Source organism: Rhinichthys klamathensis, unplaced genomic scaffold (assembly GCF_029890125.1).
Source record: "Rhinichthys klamathensis goyatoka isolate OS25496 unplaced genomic scaffold, OSU_Roscu_1.1 h1tg000104l_1, whole genome shotgun sequence".
NCBI lineage: Eukaryota > Metazoa > Chordata > Actinopteri > Cypriniformes > Leuciscidae > Rhinichthys > Rhinichthys klamathensis.
The window spans coordinates 2,574,596-2,591,242 of record NW_026606643.1 but is presented as its reverse complement, the minus strand read 5'-3'; the positions used below and the strand labels follow the sequence as shown (position 1 = coordinate 2,591,242).

Sequence of the window (16,647 nt, the reverse complement as noted above, 5' to 3'; positions counted from 1 at the left end):
CCTTCACTATTGATCAGGACAAAAGTCCAGACAAATATATTTCAAACCTGGAAAACTTTGAATGTGCAATGTCATTGCTGTTTTCATTATTGATTATGACATAGAGAAATGTAGCATTGGTGCTGTTCAATTGTTTTATTTTTTTGGTTTTTATTCTCAAATAATTTATTCATTTTAATTGTATATTTTTATGATTTAATTAGGCCTATTCATCATTAGCTTTTCATCAACTCACAATCCCCCTGCAGTTCTTTCACTCCCCATTTTGAGAAACTCTATCATAATGTAATGCTTAATGCATTTCATGTTGTTGATAACAAAGAATGGGAATGTGCTTTTTTTCTTTGTTTTGTTTTGTTTATATATCAATATGGTACACAATAATAATAATCCCATTCAGTATGCTTTCTATTTCTGTAAAATGTCGTATACAAAGCAGGGCCTTCTTTTGTCTGCTCACCGTTTTAGGGCCTTACGTCGTTTCTGATTGGCTGGCAGCTAGACGGACGGGGGCGCGCCCGAGTGACGTTTGAGTTTGGAGAGAAGTGGGAGGGATATAAACTTGAAGACCGGCGCCTCGCGTGATCATTTGAGGTCAAGTCTACATAGCGTGTCCACGGCAGAGCATCACCAGAAACATCCCTTTAAGACCGACGTTTGAAAAGCAGAGAGAATCTGAATCTTAACACGCTGAAGCCAGCGCGAGAGACATACACCGATTTAGAAAAGCGCAACAGTAACATCCACCATGAACGGGCAAATTAACGGCTTTCATAACTCCCTGATTGATGAAGACTGCTTTTTGTTCACGTCGGAATCTGTCGGCGAAGGACACCCTGGTATGTATCACAACATCCTTGTGTTTTCAATAGGATTTTAGTCTCATAAGGTCGTGCCGAAGGTAAACACGATCTAGCGCGATACCACACAGCTAGCACGTGCTAATAGCTTCTGCAAAATATTTCGCATTTCTATACCTAACACATTTGCCATCATGACTATTTTATCATACTCGCATTATGTGACCAGTAAAAGGCGTTTTTCGTTAATGTGCGCTGATCTCGTGAATGTGGGATGTATTTGTCTCCTTGGCCACGCGCGGCGGAGTCACCAGATTTTCGGCCCAAAGCTAATCTTGCGAATATAGGCCATAAGCGCTTTAAACGGCTCATTCATAGTCTTATTCTCGGTTTTATTTAGAAAATTAATAAACACTAGTATGTACTATATATTGGCTCGTAACAATTATGTTTCCGTTTGAAGGCTGCGCGCGCGTGGTGGCCATGTTATCGGCGGGCTCGCGGAACACGCGTTCATGTGCAATGCGGACTGCGCGTGTTGTTGTTCTGCCGGTTTGCCCGGTTGCGTATTTCACTCGTCAAGGCGAGGCTTGAACTTATTCCATTTCAAGAATTATTAATCATCATTTCAGTTTAATGCATTTCTTGATAATCGACATTCTATGGCCTATGAGATCAGCGACTAGTGTCCACTAAGCGCGTCACCGCGAGCTGGTGAAATCGTCGTTAAATGTTTATTGTCGATGTGTTTTATTCGCACACTAAGCCTCTGTTTGTATGGTATTTTTTTGCGTCCTTGGTCTTTGACACCCCTGCACGTGGTGTAAAGTTTCCTTCTCGCTCAACTGCCCCGCCGCGACTATTGCGTCAGCGCACCTTTTAGGCCCGAAACATGCATGAAGGCTGCGCAAAGCGTCCCTGCGTTCACAAAGTTTGTCGTTCACACAGCACGCCTGCTTTTTCGCGGTTTGCATGTTGGTGTTGTGTTTTGTTATTTTACATATGTGCTTGACGGACGTCTTCCATCGCTGCGACGCGTCTCGCGCCTTTTGCGCTGCATTTAACGCAATACGTCAAATGAGTACGCAGTATTCATAAAACAGTGTGCGAACATTAGCCACACGGGAATCTAAGCTTATGCAGTAGGTCCTATTGGTCCCATCCTATTGATGCCTTTCATTTCCGTAAGACCACAAAATGAGTCTATGAAATGATTATGATAAATAACTGTGAGGCAGTTTTCATGTGTGTGCTATAACGTTAGGTACCAAGAACGACGAGAACCCCTAGAAAGTTGGGATTAAACTGTACTTGTTTAACAACACCCGAGTCAATAGTTTGTCAATAGTTATTACATCACTGTTCAAAGACCAAACTGGTCATTGCACACATGTTGTGTATTTCCATTAATGTTTATGCTGCACACCTACTTCGGCTACAGTCTGATCATCCAGTATGTGTTCTGCAAGTGTGTGATTTCAGATGCAGTTTTCTTTCCTGAACATCATATGTTGCGTTCAAATCCTGTTGGAATGACCATAATTGAGGGAAACCGTGCCCGTCCACTTTTACAGAAGTATTTTTCCCCATAGGTATCTTAAAAAAAGTCTAAATTGTGAAAGACTTATAAACCATTAACCAAACCAACCAACTACAAGGTGAATCACAATATTGCAAACTATTTGAAAATCAGACAAAAAGACAAATGAGAAATATACAACGTTTTGTATATGTATATACAGTATATATTATATCAGTATAAATAAGAAATGGTTATTGCAAGCCTTGCGTATACACAAATATTTAAGTACTTTGAGAGTGTAGGGAGTTTATAACTTTGTCTTTAATGGTTTATAAGTTGGATGTTAATCTATTCCCCTATAGAGAAAATGAATGAGTTTTTCCTTCTGGAATCTGACTGTACCCTTGCACACAGGATGACAACCCATTGCAGAATAGGCCATTCCAGGATGACAAGTTTTTAATACAAGATCATCCACCAAAATGTTCTTTCGGTCTCAACTTTTTATCACCGAGGCATGATTTATTAGATTGTGCTGGTTTTAACCCTGTGAGAAACCTTTTTTTATTCAGTTAACTCGAAGTTTTTGACTGTTAACCCAAATATAGTGTTAGAGTTTTTAGCAAAAATACATTTTAAACACCTGATATAATTTTACCTTAATTTTTTTCTCGGGATGAAAATAGCCGGAGAAGCTGGCACGGCGTTAAAAACAAACGATTACAGGATGACAATCCTTGGGTTTCTGAGTTGTTTGCAGGTGGTGTTAGGGGGAGGGGAATTCTTGTTCTCTAATTTATTTGGACAGCTATGTTAGTGCAGGTTGTCCTTTACATTTAGCAGTACATTTATAGTCTCAAAGCTAACGTAAATGAACCAAAAGTTGCGTTTCTTTGGGTCTGTAAAAACACATGGCCAGTGATCTCTATCAAGTCAACTGCCGTCTTGAAGTGACTATCGAAGGAGTCTTGTCAAGCAAGCGCTAGTTCAATAACACTTAATGTTTGGGTAACTGAGGGTTGTTACCGCCGCAGCAAAGAAAGAGTTTACTTCGTTCAATGATCACATACTTGGCCATGCATTTGTGTACTCTCGTAAAGTACACTTGTGGGCAGGTCATGTTTTGCCTACTGTATCACTGACTGGCACCTGTACACGTGGTGTGAACTTTCCCCTCTCGCTCCACTGCCCCTGGCTACTGCGTCACAGTGCTTTCTAATGAGATCAGCGCAGGTCTGAGTTCAGTAGATGCTGTTGGGGGAGGGCTGATTAGCTTGGCTTACCTCTGCCCTAAATATAGATCTTTACTCCAGGGGCTGCAGTGGAGTGGCAGCGAGGGCATGCCTGCCAGTGCCTCGACTACAGAGGCCGTACTGCAGTAAAATAAAGTGCTCCACTTGTTGGATGACTGCGGCAATAGCAACTTCCTTGTCTGTATCCTTGTTAAATGATCACATGAGGAGACTGAAATCATTGCCAATACATGATTGGCTTACCAGTTTTAAATATTTATACACATGGCCTTATTTTGAGGGGGGAGGGGGCTTTTTTAAAGTTGCCTTTATCTTAGATAAATGTATGCTCAAATGTGTTTTTACAACTGGGTAATTTTGTTGCTCATGAGTTTAACACAGCACAAGGAAGCTGGATTTAAATCTTGAATTGAATTTACTTACTAAAGAACTAAGAAGCACAAATAAATGCAATAAAATAATAATGCAACTGAAATGAATGCTTTAAGGTTTTCAGGTAGTTCTAACAGTATTCAGGTACAGGAATACTACAGAAATTGAATACATTTAATGCAGATTAATACATTTATTAATGCGGTTTGATTAGCGTCAATGACGCTGACAGCAGCCTAATAAACCTGCTGCTGTCGCTTTAAGAGCACAGATCCAAAATACTGATTCACATGCATTTTCTTTCTCAACTATTTGTGTTCACTTAAGACACCACAGCTTGTTTGCAATGTAAATAGCCCTGTTGCTAACGCCGTTAAAAACTTAAACAAACTTAAGATATCATTGACTGTTTATGTGAATACTCGCCAAGACGGGTGTTTTGACTGACAATTTTGTGCGTTTCTGACCATTTAAGTGCAATAAGCCTGCGAAAAAGCACGCATAGAAACCCGTCTCTCAGAGCGCTGGCCCGAAAGTCTTGTATCGCGGTCTGTAGCTGGCTTGTACAGACGGTGTGGTGATGTGAAGCGCGTTTTGAAAGAGAGAGAGAAGACACTAGCGCTGAATCACTCTCGCTGTTTGTGACATTTTCTCAAAGTTTTGCTGATTTGATCTGATAATCTGTGGATAAATTTACTCATTCAACCAACAAGCTAATTGAATAAATGTTTGCAGGAATTTCCTGCCTTGTAAGCATGAAACCTGCAGAAATTAGTGAAATTATGCGCTGTACCGCAATGAAATTCGAGCCCAGATACGTTTAATTTACTTCGTCACATCCTTGTCACACTCAAATTGCAAGCCTGCTATTTTACAATAAGTCAATCCAGGAATCTAGTTATGCCCATCACTGGAGGCGATTGTGGTTTACATTGAGGGTATGGGTGGGCCATATCATATCACGATCTTTTTTGCAGGAAAATCACGATTTTATCAAGATTCTTTTTCATGTTGGTTTTACTTTTTTAGCAAGTGACTGAGCATTACAGCCAATCTCATTTCCCTATTTTAAAAACAGCCTTACAAGGAAACAAAATATAAAATAAAAAAGAATGGCAAACATTTAGGCCAAAGTGGGAAAGATAAAAATCTTTGTCATTTTCTTTGTTAAAATATAAGAACAAAGATGCACTACATAATATGCAAATGAAATAAACTGTGCTTTAATTTTTCAGCTAGATTGGGTTTTTAACAGTAGCATTCAAGAAAGTAATTAAATTAACATGTATAAAGATAAAACACCACATAGACTTGTATATATTATGCATTGATTCTTATTAAAGCTTCTATTAAAGTTCTCAGTCAAGAGCAGTGAGTGATTTGATTTTCTCTGTTTTGTTGTTTTATTAACAATTAAAGGGATAGTTCCCCCAAAAATGAAAATTGTCATTTACTCAAGTTGTTTTAAACCTGAATAAGTTTCTTTCTTCTGTTGAAAATACATTCTTTTGAAGAATGTGGCTAATGCGGGTCCCCAGTCACTTCCATAGTAGGAAAAAATATACCATGGAAGTCACAGGGGACCAGAAACAGTTTGGTTAGCCACATTCTTCAAAATATCATCTTTTGTGTTTAGCACAAGAAAGAAATTAATACACGTTTGAAACAACTTCGGAGTGAGTAAATGACTGAATTTTCATTTTTGGGGCGAACTATCCCTTTAAGGACAAGCGGCAGCATGTTTTCTATTCTATTAGGATGTTACTTTAATACCGGCATGCATCTAATATACTCATATAAATTCACATATTTACTTTCACTTTAGACATAACCAACTGTGTTTTTGTGTGTATTTGACAGTATTTAGCGCAATAAGCAAAAGATAACTTAGTCCAGTAACCAGGCGCTGTTTGACAGGCTTTTAGTGCCTGTGCCCTTCGGGTGTGTGCGGTCAAAGTGCATATAAGAGAGCAGTGTCCCGTGAGTGTAACTCTACCTCTGCGTTAGCATGTGATGTGAATGTGCTTCCCGTTGTATAGTATGTTGAGACGCCACAACTGCAACTGATCGACTGCACTGAAGCACGATACTACTATATTTCTTCAAAAGCAGATCGTGGTGACATTTTAATCGTCCATGATAGAAAAATCGTGATATCCCACACCTCTAATTGAGTCCCGTTTACCCTAAATGCTACACTCTAAATTGCTGATTTAAATGTTGGAGCACTTTCCTCTTTTCCAGATAAGATTTGTGACCAGATCAGTGACGCTGTGTTGGACGCCCACCTCAAACAAGATCCTGATGCCAAAGTAGCATGTGGTGAGTGTCGAATTATGCTTTCCTGCACACTTTTCCTCATGCTTGCTACTGGAGTCCTAACCCCTATCAATCTGCCCTTGCAGAGACTGTCGCCAAGACTGGAATGATCTTGTTGGCCGGTGAGATCACCTCTCGTGCTGTAGTGGACTATCAGAAGGTTGTCAGGGACACCATCAGGCACATTGGCTATGATGACTCTTCCAAAGGTATAGCGGCACTAAATGTCAAGGGATAGAGTGCTACCATGCTACTCTCGGTGCCGTTTCCTGTGTACATAATACTTGCATAACTTACTGCACTGCATAATGTACTGGTTTACTATTTCGTATGAACTGTCAGTTAGATCTGGGGTTGGATTTAATCAGCATTTTATTGTACTTTTTAGGGTTTGACTACAAGACCTGCAATGTGCTTGTGGCTCTTGAGCAGCAGTCACCTGATATTGCTCAAGGGGTTCACCTTGACCGCAGTGAGGAGGATGTAGGAGCTGGAGACCAGGTAAGAGCTGGATAACGACTTTTTCAAGACCAACTCGCATCTTTGCACATGAGCAGAGAAATGAGATCTTTACTGGATTGACTTTGCTTCTTAGGGCCTGATGTTTGGTTATGCCACTGATGAGACTGAGGAGTGTATGCCTCTCACTATCGTCCTGGCCCACAAACTGAATGCCAAAATGGCCGAGCTACGCCGCAATGGCACCCTGCCTTGGCTGCGACCTGATTCCAAGACCCAGGTGAGACGAGGCCTAAAAATGTTAGAAATTGAGGGTGAAAATACACTACAGTTCAAAAGTTTGTGGTCAGTAAAATTAAATTTTTACTGCAAGAATTAACTTTTTATTAAAAACTTATGAAAAAAAGTTTAATTTTAACTTTTCAGCAAGAATGCAATAAATTGAAAGTGATCGTTAAATATATTTTATGTTACAAAAAAAGTTGAATTTTTAAAATAACCTTTTTTACACTTTCCATTCATAAAAGAATCTTTACGAAATGATGCAATTTCCACAAAAATACATTGATAAATGTTTCTTGAGCACCAAATTATATTAAATTATTTTTAAGGATCATTTGACACTGAAGACTAGGGCTGGGAGAAAAAATCGATGAATGCACTGAAAAGCCCTCTCGCCACTCAAATGCTGAGAAAAAGATAAGACAATAGAGCTGCACAATTTATCTTTGAAAAGTTTAAAAAGAATCGCAATAGATTGCAATATCGAATCGCAATACTTTTAGAATCGCAGTTCTTAAAAATGCCCAACTTTTACTCTTATTTATACTTTTTCTTTATCAAACAAATGCAGCTTTGGTGAGACTTTTTTCAGAAACAAAAACATTTTTATGCTACTGACCACAAACTTCTGAACCGTAGTGTATTACTACTGTAGGACTGATGCTGCGTTCCTACATCTTAAAGAGATCTGAACCTTTCAGCTCATCTTTTGCTGTTACGTTTTGCTCTAGGTGACCGTCCAGTACAGGCAGGACCGTGGCGCCATGCTTCCTGTGCGTGTGCACACTATTGTAGTCTCTGTTCAGCACGATGACATAGTGTGTCTGGATGAGATGCGTGATGCTCTGAAGGAGAAGGTGGTGAAAGCAGTGGTGCCCAGCGTCTACCTGGACGATGACACCATCTATCACCTGCAGCCCAGCGGACGCTTTGTCATCGGAGGCCCACAGGTTGAAACTACAACTAATTATGCAGTTCTCTCAAACGGGCTTCCCACGGTCATGGAAATGAAAAGCTTGAATTCTTTTTACTTTATGCTAATTTAGCAGTGTTCTTTTGTCTTTTTTTTTATTTATTTTTTTATATTACTATTTTGATTTTATTTTTAGGTCAGTTTTAAGTAGGGCTGCACGATTTGGGGAAAATGTCATATTGCGATTAATGAGGTCAATATTGCGATTGCGATATGCGATATAATAAACAAATGGTTTCATGAGTCAACTTGCTTGGTTCTAAAGTAAAATGCACACATAGATTAGTGATCATTCTGTGTATTAATGTGTATTTCTCAACTCAAACTAGCAACAACTAAATGATTGATAACACCTATAATGATCAATAAACCATTGATGTCTGGATAAAAATGACGACACCCCCCACATTTTAAACGTTAATTATAGCCATCCAACATTACAGTGATTCCATCAATACAATTGAAAGCTATCAACTTTTAAAATATTTATTAGGCTTAAAAAATAACAGCTTTTAAATTAAGTGAACTTCAAACAATCCTCACATAAACCCATAATAAATGCCATATTTACCTGTGCCCTTCCTGTCTTAACAGGTAGGATTGAGGATTTATATACAGATTTATATACAGAAATTGAATAAAGTTATCAAACAGTCTGTGCTGCATGAATTATAAATTATATATATAGACTAATCCATATTAAACCCACAAAACTTCTTTAGTCAAGAGCAGTGAGTAATTTTCTGTTCCCTTTGTTCTTTGATTAACTTTACTGACGGAACGCTTTATTCGCTGCTGGCCCTTTAAGAGCAGCCGTTGCCGAGACGCGTATCTCACACGCGCCTCATTCTCTCACAAGCACAACTCTTTTCGTCCATCATAAGACTGCTCTTATGTTATGAAGATAATCGACAAAACGACATTTTGGCATAATTGTGTGTTATTGTTCGTTCAAGCTCGAAAGAGAACTGTATTCTGGCACCCGGTCTGTGCATGCGCATTATACTGGCGCGCGATTTTCTGTGAGTCACATTCAGGACATTCACAGGCAGCGCGCTCTCTTTTGACTTGTCGTGCAAAATGGTTTTAAGGCATTTGCACGAATAAGAGCGGGATCATGTAACACTAGTCAAAGGATGACAAAAAAGAAGAGATGCTGTGTTCATATAAAATCGCGGCATTTTGCGTTATATAATCGCATGGGTTTGACATCGCGATTCGATTAATCGTGCAGCACTAGTTTTAAGGTTTGGTTTTCCAATTGTCCAGTTTTTTTTTGTTTAACAATCATCCAGTCATAGTCATTCATTTGCCAATAGATGTGGGAACCCTGGGAGTATTTCGAAAGTGTATACGTGTATGTATTTTACCACTTTTTATTTCCCCAGTTGTGGTTATTTTTTAAACATTTATATGCTTCATACTGTTTTACAGGGAGATGCTGGTTTGACTGGCCGGAAGATCATTGTGGACACTTACGGAGGCTGGGGTGCTCATGGAGGCGGTGCTTTCTCTGGGAAGGATTACACTAAAGTTGATCGTTCAGCTGCCTATGCGGCCCGCTGGGTGGCCAAGTCTCTAGTCAAGGCTGATCTGTGCAAGCGTGTTCTGGTCCAGGTGATTATTTGCTAGTCCTTCGTTTATGTATTAGTTTAATGGTGAAGGAATAAGACCGTCTTAGTCATTTACCTGTTTCCTCAGGTGTCTTATGCCATTGGAGTGGCTCACCCCTTGTCCATCTCCATCTTCCACTATGGAACCTCCCAGAGGAGCGAGAAGGAGCTGCTGGACATCGTGAAGAAGAACTTCGACCTCCGCCCGGGTGTCATAGTCAGGTAAAGTGTGCTCCTCGGGGGGCGGCCCAACCGCTGCCTCTCGGTTTGACGGTTCCCCAGTCAACTTTGTGGTATTTGCTCCCTTGTTTCCAGAGTTTGGTCTTGCACAGTTAACGTTAGAGAAGTTAATTGAGTTTGACTGAACGTCCTTCTTTCTGCGTGGCTATTGTCTCACTCTGTCTCCTGTACAATTCCAGAGAGCTGGACCTGAAGAAGCCCATCTACCAGCGCACCGCCGCCTATGGCCACTTTGGCCGTGAGTCCTTCCCCTGGGAAGTTCCCAAAAAGCTTAAATACTAAATCTGTAACCCCCCCTCCTTTCCTTGGGCGGTAGGTGTACATTACAGAGAAACCTACTCAACCCTCCGGAGGGGGGAGATGTACCAAAACCCCTCACTCCTAACCTCACACCCATTCCCAAAGGTAACTCCCTTCCCCGTACGACTCTCCCTTCAACCCTGTTCTTTGCTGTGTTGTTTTCGAAAGATCTGTGGTGGTTGTTAGGTTTTTGTTCTATTTGACTTATGCGCCCTCTTCTCCACCCATCTCTCTTCGGCCCTTCCTTCCTTACCTACTTGCTTAAAAGATCAAGTGATGGCACAAATGGGGGTCAAAGGTTGTTCTGTGATGCTATGCATTGCTGGCTGAAGCACTAACCCCTCAACTTTTTTGTTTTACCAACTAAGAGAACCAATGCTTACCATTTTCCAGGTCCACCACTTTGTGTACCATCACAAATGGGATCAAAACATCTTTGGTCAGAATCAACACGAATGTGTTTAAGTTACATAGTGCAGGGATTGGATTGAGAAATTTTAAGAGACTTTTTACATGGACATGTGTACTGTCGCGATGGTTTCGCCCTGGTCGCCGCAGGCCGTGTTGTTTTATTTCTGACGTGTTACAGAGAAGTCAGAAGCTGCTACCAACCCCTGTGCGTCTGCGGGACTGGCGACGCAACCATTCCCCCAAAACCCCTTCTCCGTGGTCTCAATGGTGATTCCAGATTAACCTTCCTGGTAGCTGTTATGTGATATTCTACTAGACCACGGCGGAGGCAAAGCACTCCCTCTCTGTGATTGGCGACAGCGGGCGTAGCTACAGAGAAGCCCTCCTCCCTCGCCGTCCCAGAGAGGCTGCCTCCGCCTCTTGAATCGCTCCATACTTGAAAAATCAACCTAATATTTGCTCGGTGATCCTCTTGAGCCTTGGCATCGATACAGAAAAGCCCAGGATCTCAAGGTGTGATTGCCTTTATTACTTTTTGTACATGAAAGGAATCGTTTTTAAAGACAATGAATACTTGTTTTCATTTGCTTGAACACCGTAGTCATGGTGTATGTCCCATGTGCCGGTCCTGTGGTCTTCCCTTGGTGTCCTACAGAAAGCTTTGGGCTCTTGCCACAGGCTGGCACTGGTAGCTGTGACCTTTTTTTTTTTTTTTTTTTTTTTTTTTTTACGAGAGTAAAGGCAGATAGATGAAGACTGTCCACACGCACTCACGCACACGCTTTACGTTCAGGACTCCCGGTGCCCCCACAGACAGAAGCGAGTCTGGCCGGTGTTGTACAGAGAAACCGGCTTCGTTTACATGCTCTCTCTGTTGGGTGCGCTTGGGTTGCAGTCTTTTATATATAGATCATCTTCTGTTTTTATTTCGCACTATATATTTGTTTTAATTCCAGAGATTGGTGCATCAGACTGGTTACTGAAAGAGTAGAAGTGCCTTTTTCTATTGTTTCTTTTCCTTTGTCACTCCCCTTCCCTTTTCCCCTTTGTTCTCCTGCTCTCTTTCCCTCTTGTGATAAGTGTGAATCCACAGCAAACTCCTAAATTTCAATCCTTTCAATGCTCCATGATGGCTCTGTCCCTTATATCAGTGAACTGAATAAAAATTCTGACCCTTAAGACTGTTGTTTTTATGATATTTCCCATTTCTAACAATTCATTTGGTGGGTTTTCCACTTTTCATGGTTGGGGTACAAACAATATAGGACCTGAAAATCTTAACCGTGTATGGTACACATTGTTTTAACCATTACTTAAAATGTCTCCAACAATAATGGGGAAAAGGTTATGAAAAAGCTGCCACATGGCTGTACCATGTTTTTAAATCTTTTGAATCAAGCGTTTCATTTCTTGGTTGTCTATAGACCTTATGTAGCCACGCCCCTTTTCCTCGCTGAGCTCATTGTATTTTCACAGCGATCTTGCCTAGTTATGAATGAACGGCTTGTTAAAAAAATTCCCAAGGTCCGTTTAAGACAAATGCTTTACAATGCTTATCATAAACATTACAATGCTCATGATAACTTTCGTTAACTCTACAATAAGTAAATCAACTTCACCAGCTAATTACTCCTGAACAGCGATGCCATAGAAATATACAGAGCGACCGCGAAAACGGAAGTTCAAAGACAATATTCTAAAGATGGCGGCGCCCTCGTTTCTCTGGTGCATAAGGTCTATACTCTTGGAACTCCTACAAACTAAAATTGAGTGAATGTGTTCTACAATATTGTTCCTAAGAACATAAGAAAATGACTCTGAACTTTCTCACTGTTGTTTGGATCAGTGACTCTTCTGACTTCTCCATAAAACAATTTTTTTGTGAAAGGATACATATAGTTGCATAAAATTTGTCATGGTAATTTCAATATAAATCTTAGTGATTCCATTAGTACAATACCTTTCAACTTTTTGGGTCATTAAGATTTTAATGTTTTTGAAAAGTCTCCTATGCTCTCCAAGGCTGTATTTATTTGATCAAAAATGTAGTAAACTCATTGTAAAATATTACAATTTATAATAACATTTCTATTCAAAGCTGAATTTTCAGCAACATTATTCCAGTTTTCAGTGTCACGTGATCCTTCAGAAATCATTCTTCACAAACCAATCTCATTCAAAATATTAGATTGATTTATTTGTGGAAACCGGGTGATTTTATTCAGGATTCTTTGATGAATGAAGTTTATTTGAAATAAAAATAAATGTTTTGTTACATTACTACCACTTGATCAATTTTAATACATCCTTGTGGAATAAAATAATCTAATATATTATTAATAACCTTAATGACCCCAAACTTTGAAACAAAAATTATGCAGAAGAAACACTGAAAACTGGAGCACATCAGCAGTAAGTCTGTAAGTGTTGTCTTGAAGGGGAACTCATGTCACATGGCTTAAATATAGCATGTTTTTGGATACTTAAAGTGCGGCTTATTTCCATCAATGATCTGAAGTTTTTTGTTTTGTTTTTAAGGTAAGAAAGTGAAAATAGGTGTGTTCGACTTCATGCGACGCTGTGCAGACCGATCAGCGTCTGACTCAAAGCGGTACATGCCAGTTAGAAACACTGTCCGAATTGAGACCGCACAGATGCCACGTCACTGAACGTATGGCATCAAAGCACCGCGAGAGTGACCTCGCGAGAGCGGCTGCACAAGCTCTGATGACGACACAGCTGTTCCGTAATTGGCCGAATTCAATGATGTTTATTCCACTAATACTCTCAAAATCAGTGTTTTTATAACCATAAAAACCTATGTAACCATGTTATATTGTGTCATGTTTATCCAAATAACACTAGTAAAAAAAACAACCTTTTTTGGTATTTAAATAGTAGGCTATAGGCTTATGTAGTACTTCATTCTTGTACAGATGGTGCTGTATTAAGCAGTACATGAAAAGTGTTTCAGTTTCTTTATGAAAATGTCTGTATTTGACATTTGCATCTAATCCATTTAGTTTGTGATAAGTTACGCAAACAGTGCGAGTGTCACTATGGGAAGCTGAAAGTGTCCGACTTGATGGCTCAGTTTTTAACTCCTCCGCTGTCTGCAAGTGGCAACTCTCGCTGGTCGGTCTGCGCAGCGCTGTATGAAGTCGAACACACCTTATATATTGCCATATGGTCACACTACCATACAGAACCTTTCGAGGTCAGACAAAAAATTGAGATGCTAGAACAAAATGATGCATTTTTGACCTTTAACTAAGGGTACGTTTACACAATGTACTAAAGACTGAAAAGTGTTCTGCAAAACAATCCCTGTTCACATGGTTCTGCGAACACAACGAAAAACGCTGCATTCATGCCAGGCCAGTAGATGGCAATGTCACGTTGTAAAGAAACATGCACCTATAGACTGAACATGCATGCACATGACTTGACATCACCTTTTTCACAGTCACTTTCTTGTAGTTTACACAGAGATGATAACGTCGATAGTTTTCAAAAACGCTGTTGTCAAGTACATGAACAGCCAAAATGCATACGTTTGGATGCTTGAAATGTGGGGAAGAATGCCTTGCAATGTTTATACCATTGCAAAGTAATAAATGAGGGATTGCAGTAACACTGAGCTTTCTGTGGAAAAATATTTTTAAAAATCTTATAACTTCATTCAGGTATCATCAAATGAGTGGATTTATGTTGCAACCTAAACCTTAGGCAAATCTGTAATTCATAGTTGCAGTGTAAAACTGCAAAGCTAAAATCATTCTGCATCAAATATCAAGGAGTCGCAAAAATGTGCAAAACTGACCACTGTGATTGTATCTTGAGAGGGGAAAACGTTTGATAGAACTTTTTACCTCAGAAATGCCTCGGTAATTTTCAACGGCTGCCATTAATTATCCCATCTTTCTATCCACTGGCTTTAGACAGAAAGGTTTAGGTGAAACATCATTTGATCTAAGGGTGAAATACCACAGGTTAGAAGTCAATAAACAGTCGTACACCGTACGACTATTCATGGTTGGAAGCTGTTTGTTTATTAATTCAAAAATAGTGAATGTGTAACCGACATGAAATAATAAAAGAGGGAAGTATGTTCTGACACGACGATTTAATCATCAGATCTTTTTACATAAAACATGTGAAAAGGCGTTTTAGAACACATGGCAAAACAAAAACATTGTAATCTAATACAACCGTTATTTTGTATCTACAGTAAAGTGAAAAAGAAAGTATACCCTGATCCATTTTTTTTTTTTTTTTTTTGTATCAGAACATAAAAAACAAACATCTAGTCCTTAGCAGGTCCTAAAAATGAGGTAAATTCAATCTCAGATGAACAACACATGGCATATTACACGGTGTCATTATTTATTTAACATAAATAAACCCAAAATGGAGAAGCCATTTGTGGAAAAAAACTAAGTGCAAACAATTATTCTATTGCTTGCAGAACCACCTTAGCAGCAATAACTTGAGGTGATCATTTCTTTATGATTTTAACAGTCTCTCGCATCATTGTGGAGGAATTTGGGCCCGCTATTCTTTACAATGTGCTTCCGTTCATTGAGGTTTTGGGGTATCACAGTTCTCTACAGCATTTCAATCGGGTTGAGGTCTGGACTGACTGGGCCATTGAAACACTTTTTCAGCCATTTAGGTGTAGATTTGCTGGTGCGCTTGGGATCATTGTACTGTTGCATGACCCATTTCAGCCAAGCTTTAGCTGTCGGTCAGATGGCCTCACTTTTGACTCTCGGATACTTTGGTCTACAGAGGAGTTCATGGTCGACTCAATGACTGCAAGGTGCCCAGCAGGTCCTGTGGCTCCAAAACAAGCCCGAATCATCAGCCCTCCACCATGTGCTTGACAGTTGGTATGAGGTGTTTGTGTTGATATGCTGTTTTTGGTTTTCACCAAATGTAGAGCTGTGCATTATTGCCATATATCTACACTTTGTTCTCATCTCTCCAAAGGACATTGTTCCAGAAGTCTTGAGGTTTGTTCAGATGCAACTTTGCAAAAAGATTGGCAGATGTCTTGAACATTGTCCACTTATGAATAATCTTCCTCACTGTTTAATGATGGATTCAAATGGTTTGGAAATGGCATTGTAACCCTTCCCAGATTGATGGGCAACAGTAATTGTTTCTTTAAGATCATCGCTGATGTTTTTCCTCCTCGGCATTGTGTTAAAAAACACCTGCATGTTCTTGACCAGGGGCCTATACCATGAAGCCGGTTTAGGTGGCTAGCCAGCTATGTTTCAGCTTAGTTTCCGCCAACCCTGGGTTTTAGGTACTATGAAAGTAGCTCGGCTTTAATCGGTGTTCGTTGCCATGGTACCTTACGCTGCACGGCTAACCTGCTCCGGGGCAGGTTAAGTTCTGGATTCGAGATCTCAGACTGAAGTTTGACCAATCAGCTGTGAGCAAAGAAACATATAGGTGACGTAACTAATTCCCAGTGTTTGTTGCAATGGCTTTACATTTTCTTTCAAATCCTGTGGACATCTCAGCGCAAATAGACGAGCACATCGTAGAGAAAGAGTTTTTAGCCGGACAAAATCCCCTTGCCTTTTCTGATAGTGTAGGCTATGAAAGATACAGATTTTCTGCGGAAGGAATATCTTATCTTATCTTGGTTTTTATAAAATTGCCGGTAAAATATATTGATGGAGTGACATCAAGGTTTTTTTTTTTTTTTTTCAAAAAGCAAATTTCACAAATGTACTATATAATACAGTACATGTTAAGCATTATTTTAATCTTATGATAGGATTCCCTATAGAGTCATTGGAGCAATAGCCTGCACACATGTTGCAATCTCCACTTCTCTAGGAGAACATGAGGCAGATTATGTTAATAGAAAGTCTTTTCACAGCCTTAATGTTCAGGTAGAGATTATGTGAACATGTGAAATTATTATTTTCTGTGAGATGAATCTTTAAATTAATAGTAAAATGAACAGATAACAATCTACTTTCCGTGAGTATGTTGTGTCAGCGCTTTGAGGAAAGCTAGTTAAATTTGGTACAGTACAAAACACTGTTAATTTGAATTGGGACAGCAAAACCTACACAATAAC

The 16,647-nt window shown here is 39.7% G+C and overlaps 1 protein-coding gene across 2 annotated transcripts; it reads left to right on the top strand.

Annotated features, from left to right (window-relative positions):
- Positions 1–580: 580 nt before the first annotated feature.
- Positions 581–11,723, top strand: mat2aa (methionine adenosyltransferase II, alpha a). 2 transcript variants are annotated; one of them, XM_056253343.1, is made up of 9 exons: positions 583–839; positions 6,192–6,269; positions 6,353–6,475; positions 6,655–6,767; positions 6,862–7,005; positions 7,739–7,957; positions 9,415–9,597; positions 9,682–9,815; positions 10,013–11,723. In XM_056253343.1, the coding sequence occupies exons 1-9, from the start codon at positions 749–751 to the stop codon at positions 10,113–10,115; spliced, it is 1,188 nt and encodes a 395-aa protein (XP_056109318.1). In that variant the 5' UTR covers positions 583–748; the 3' UTR covers positions 10,116–11,723. The 2 variants fall into 2 exon arrangements, with proteins under 2 accessions (XP_056109319.1, XP_056109318.1); XM_056253344.1 differs by lacking the exon at positions 10,013–11,723 and having other exon boundaries at positions 581–839; positions 9,682–9,819.
- The last annotated feature ends 4,924 nt before the right edge of the window (positions 11,724–16,647 follow it).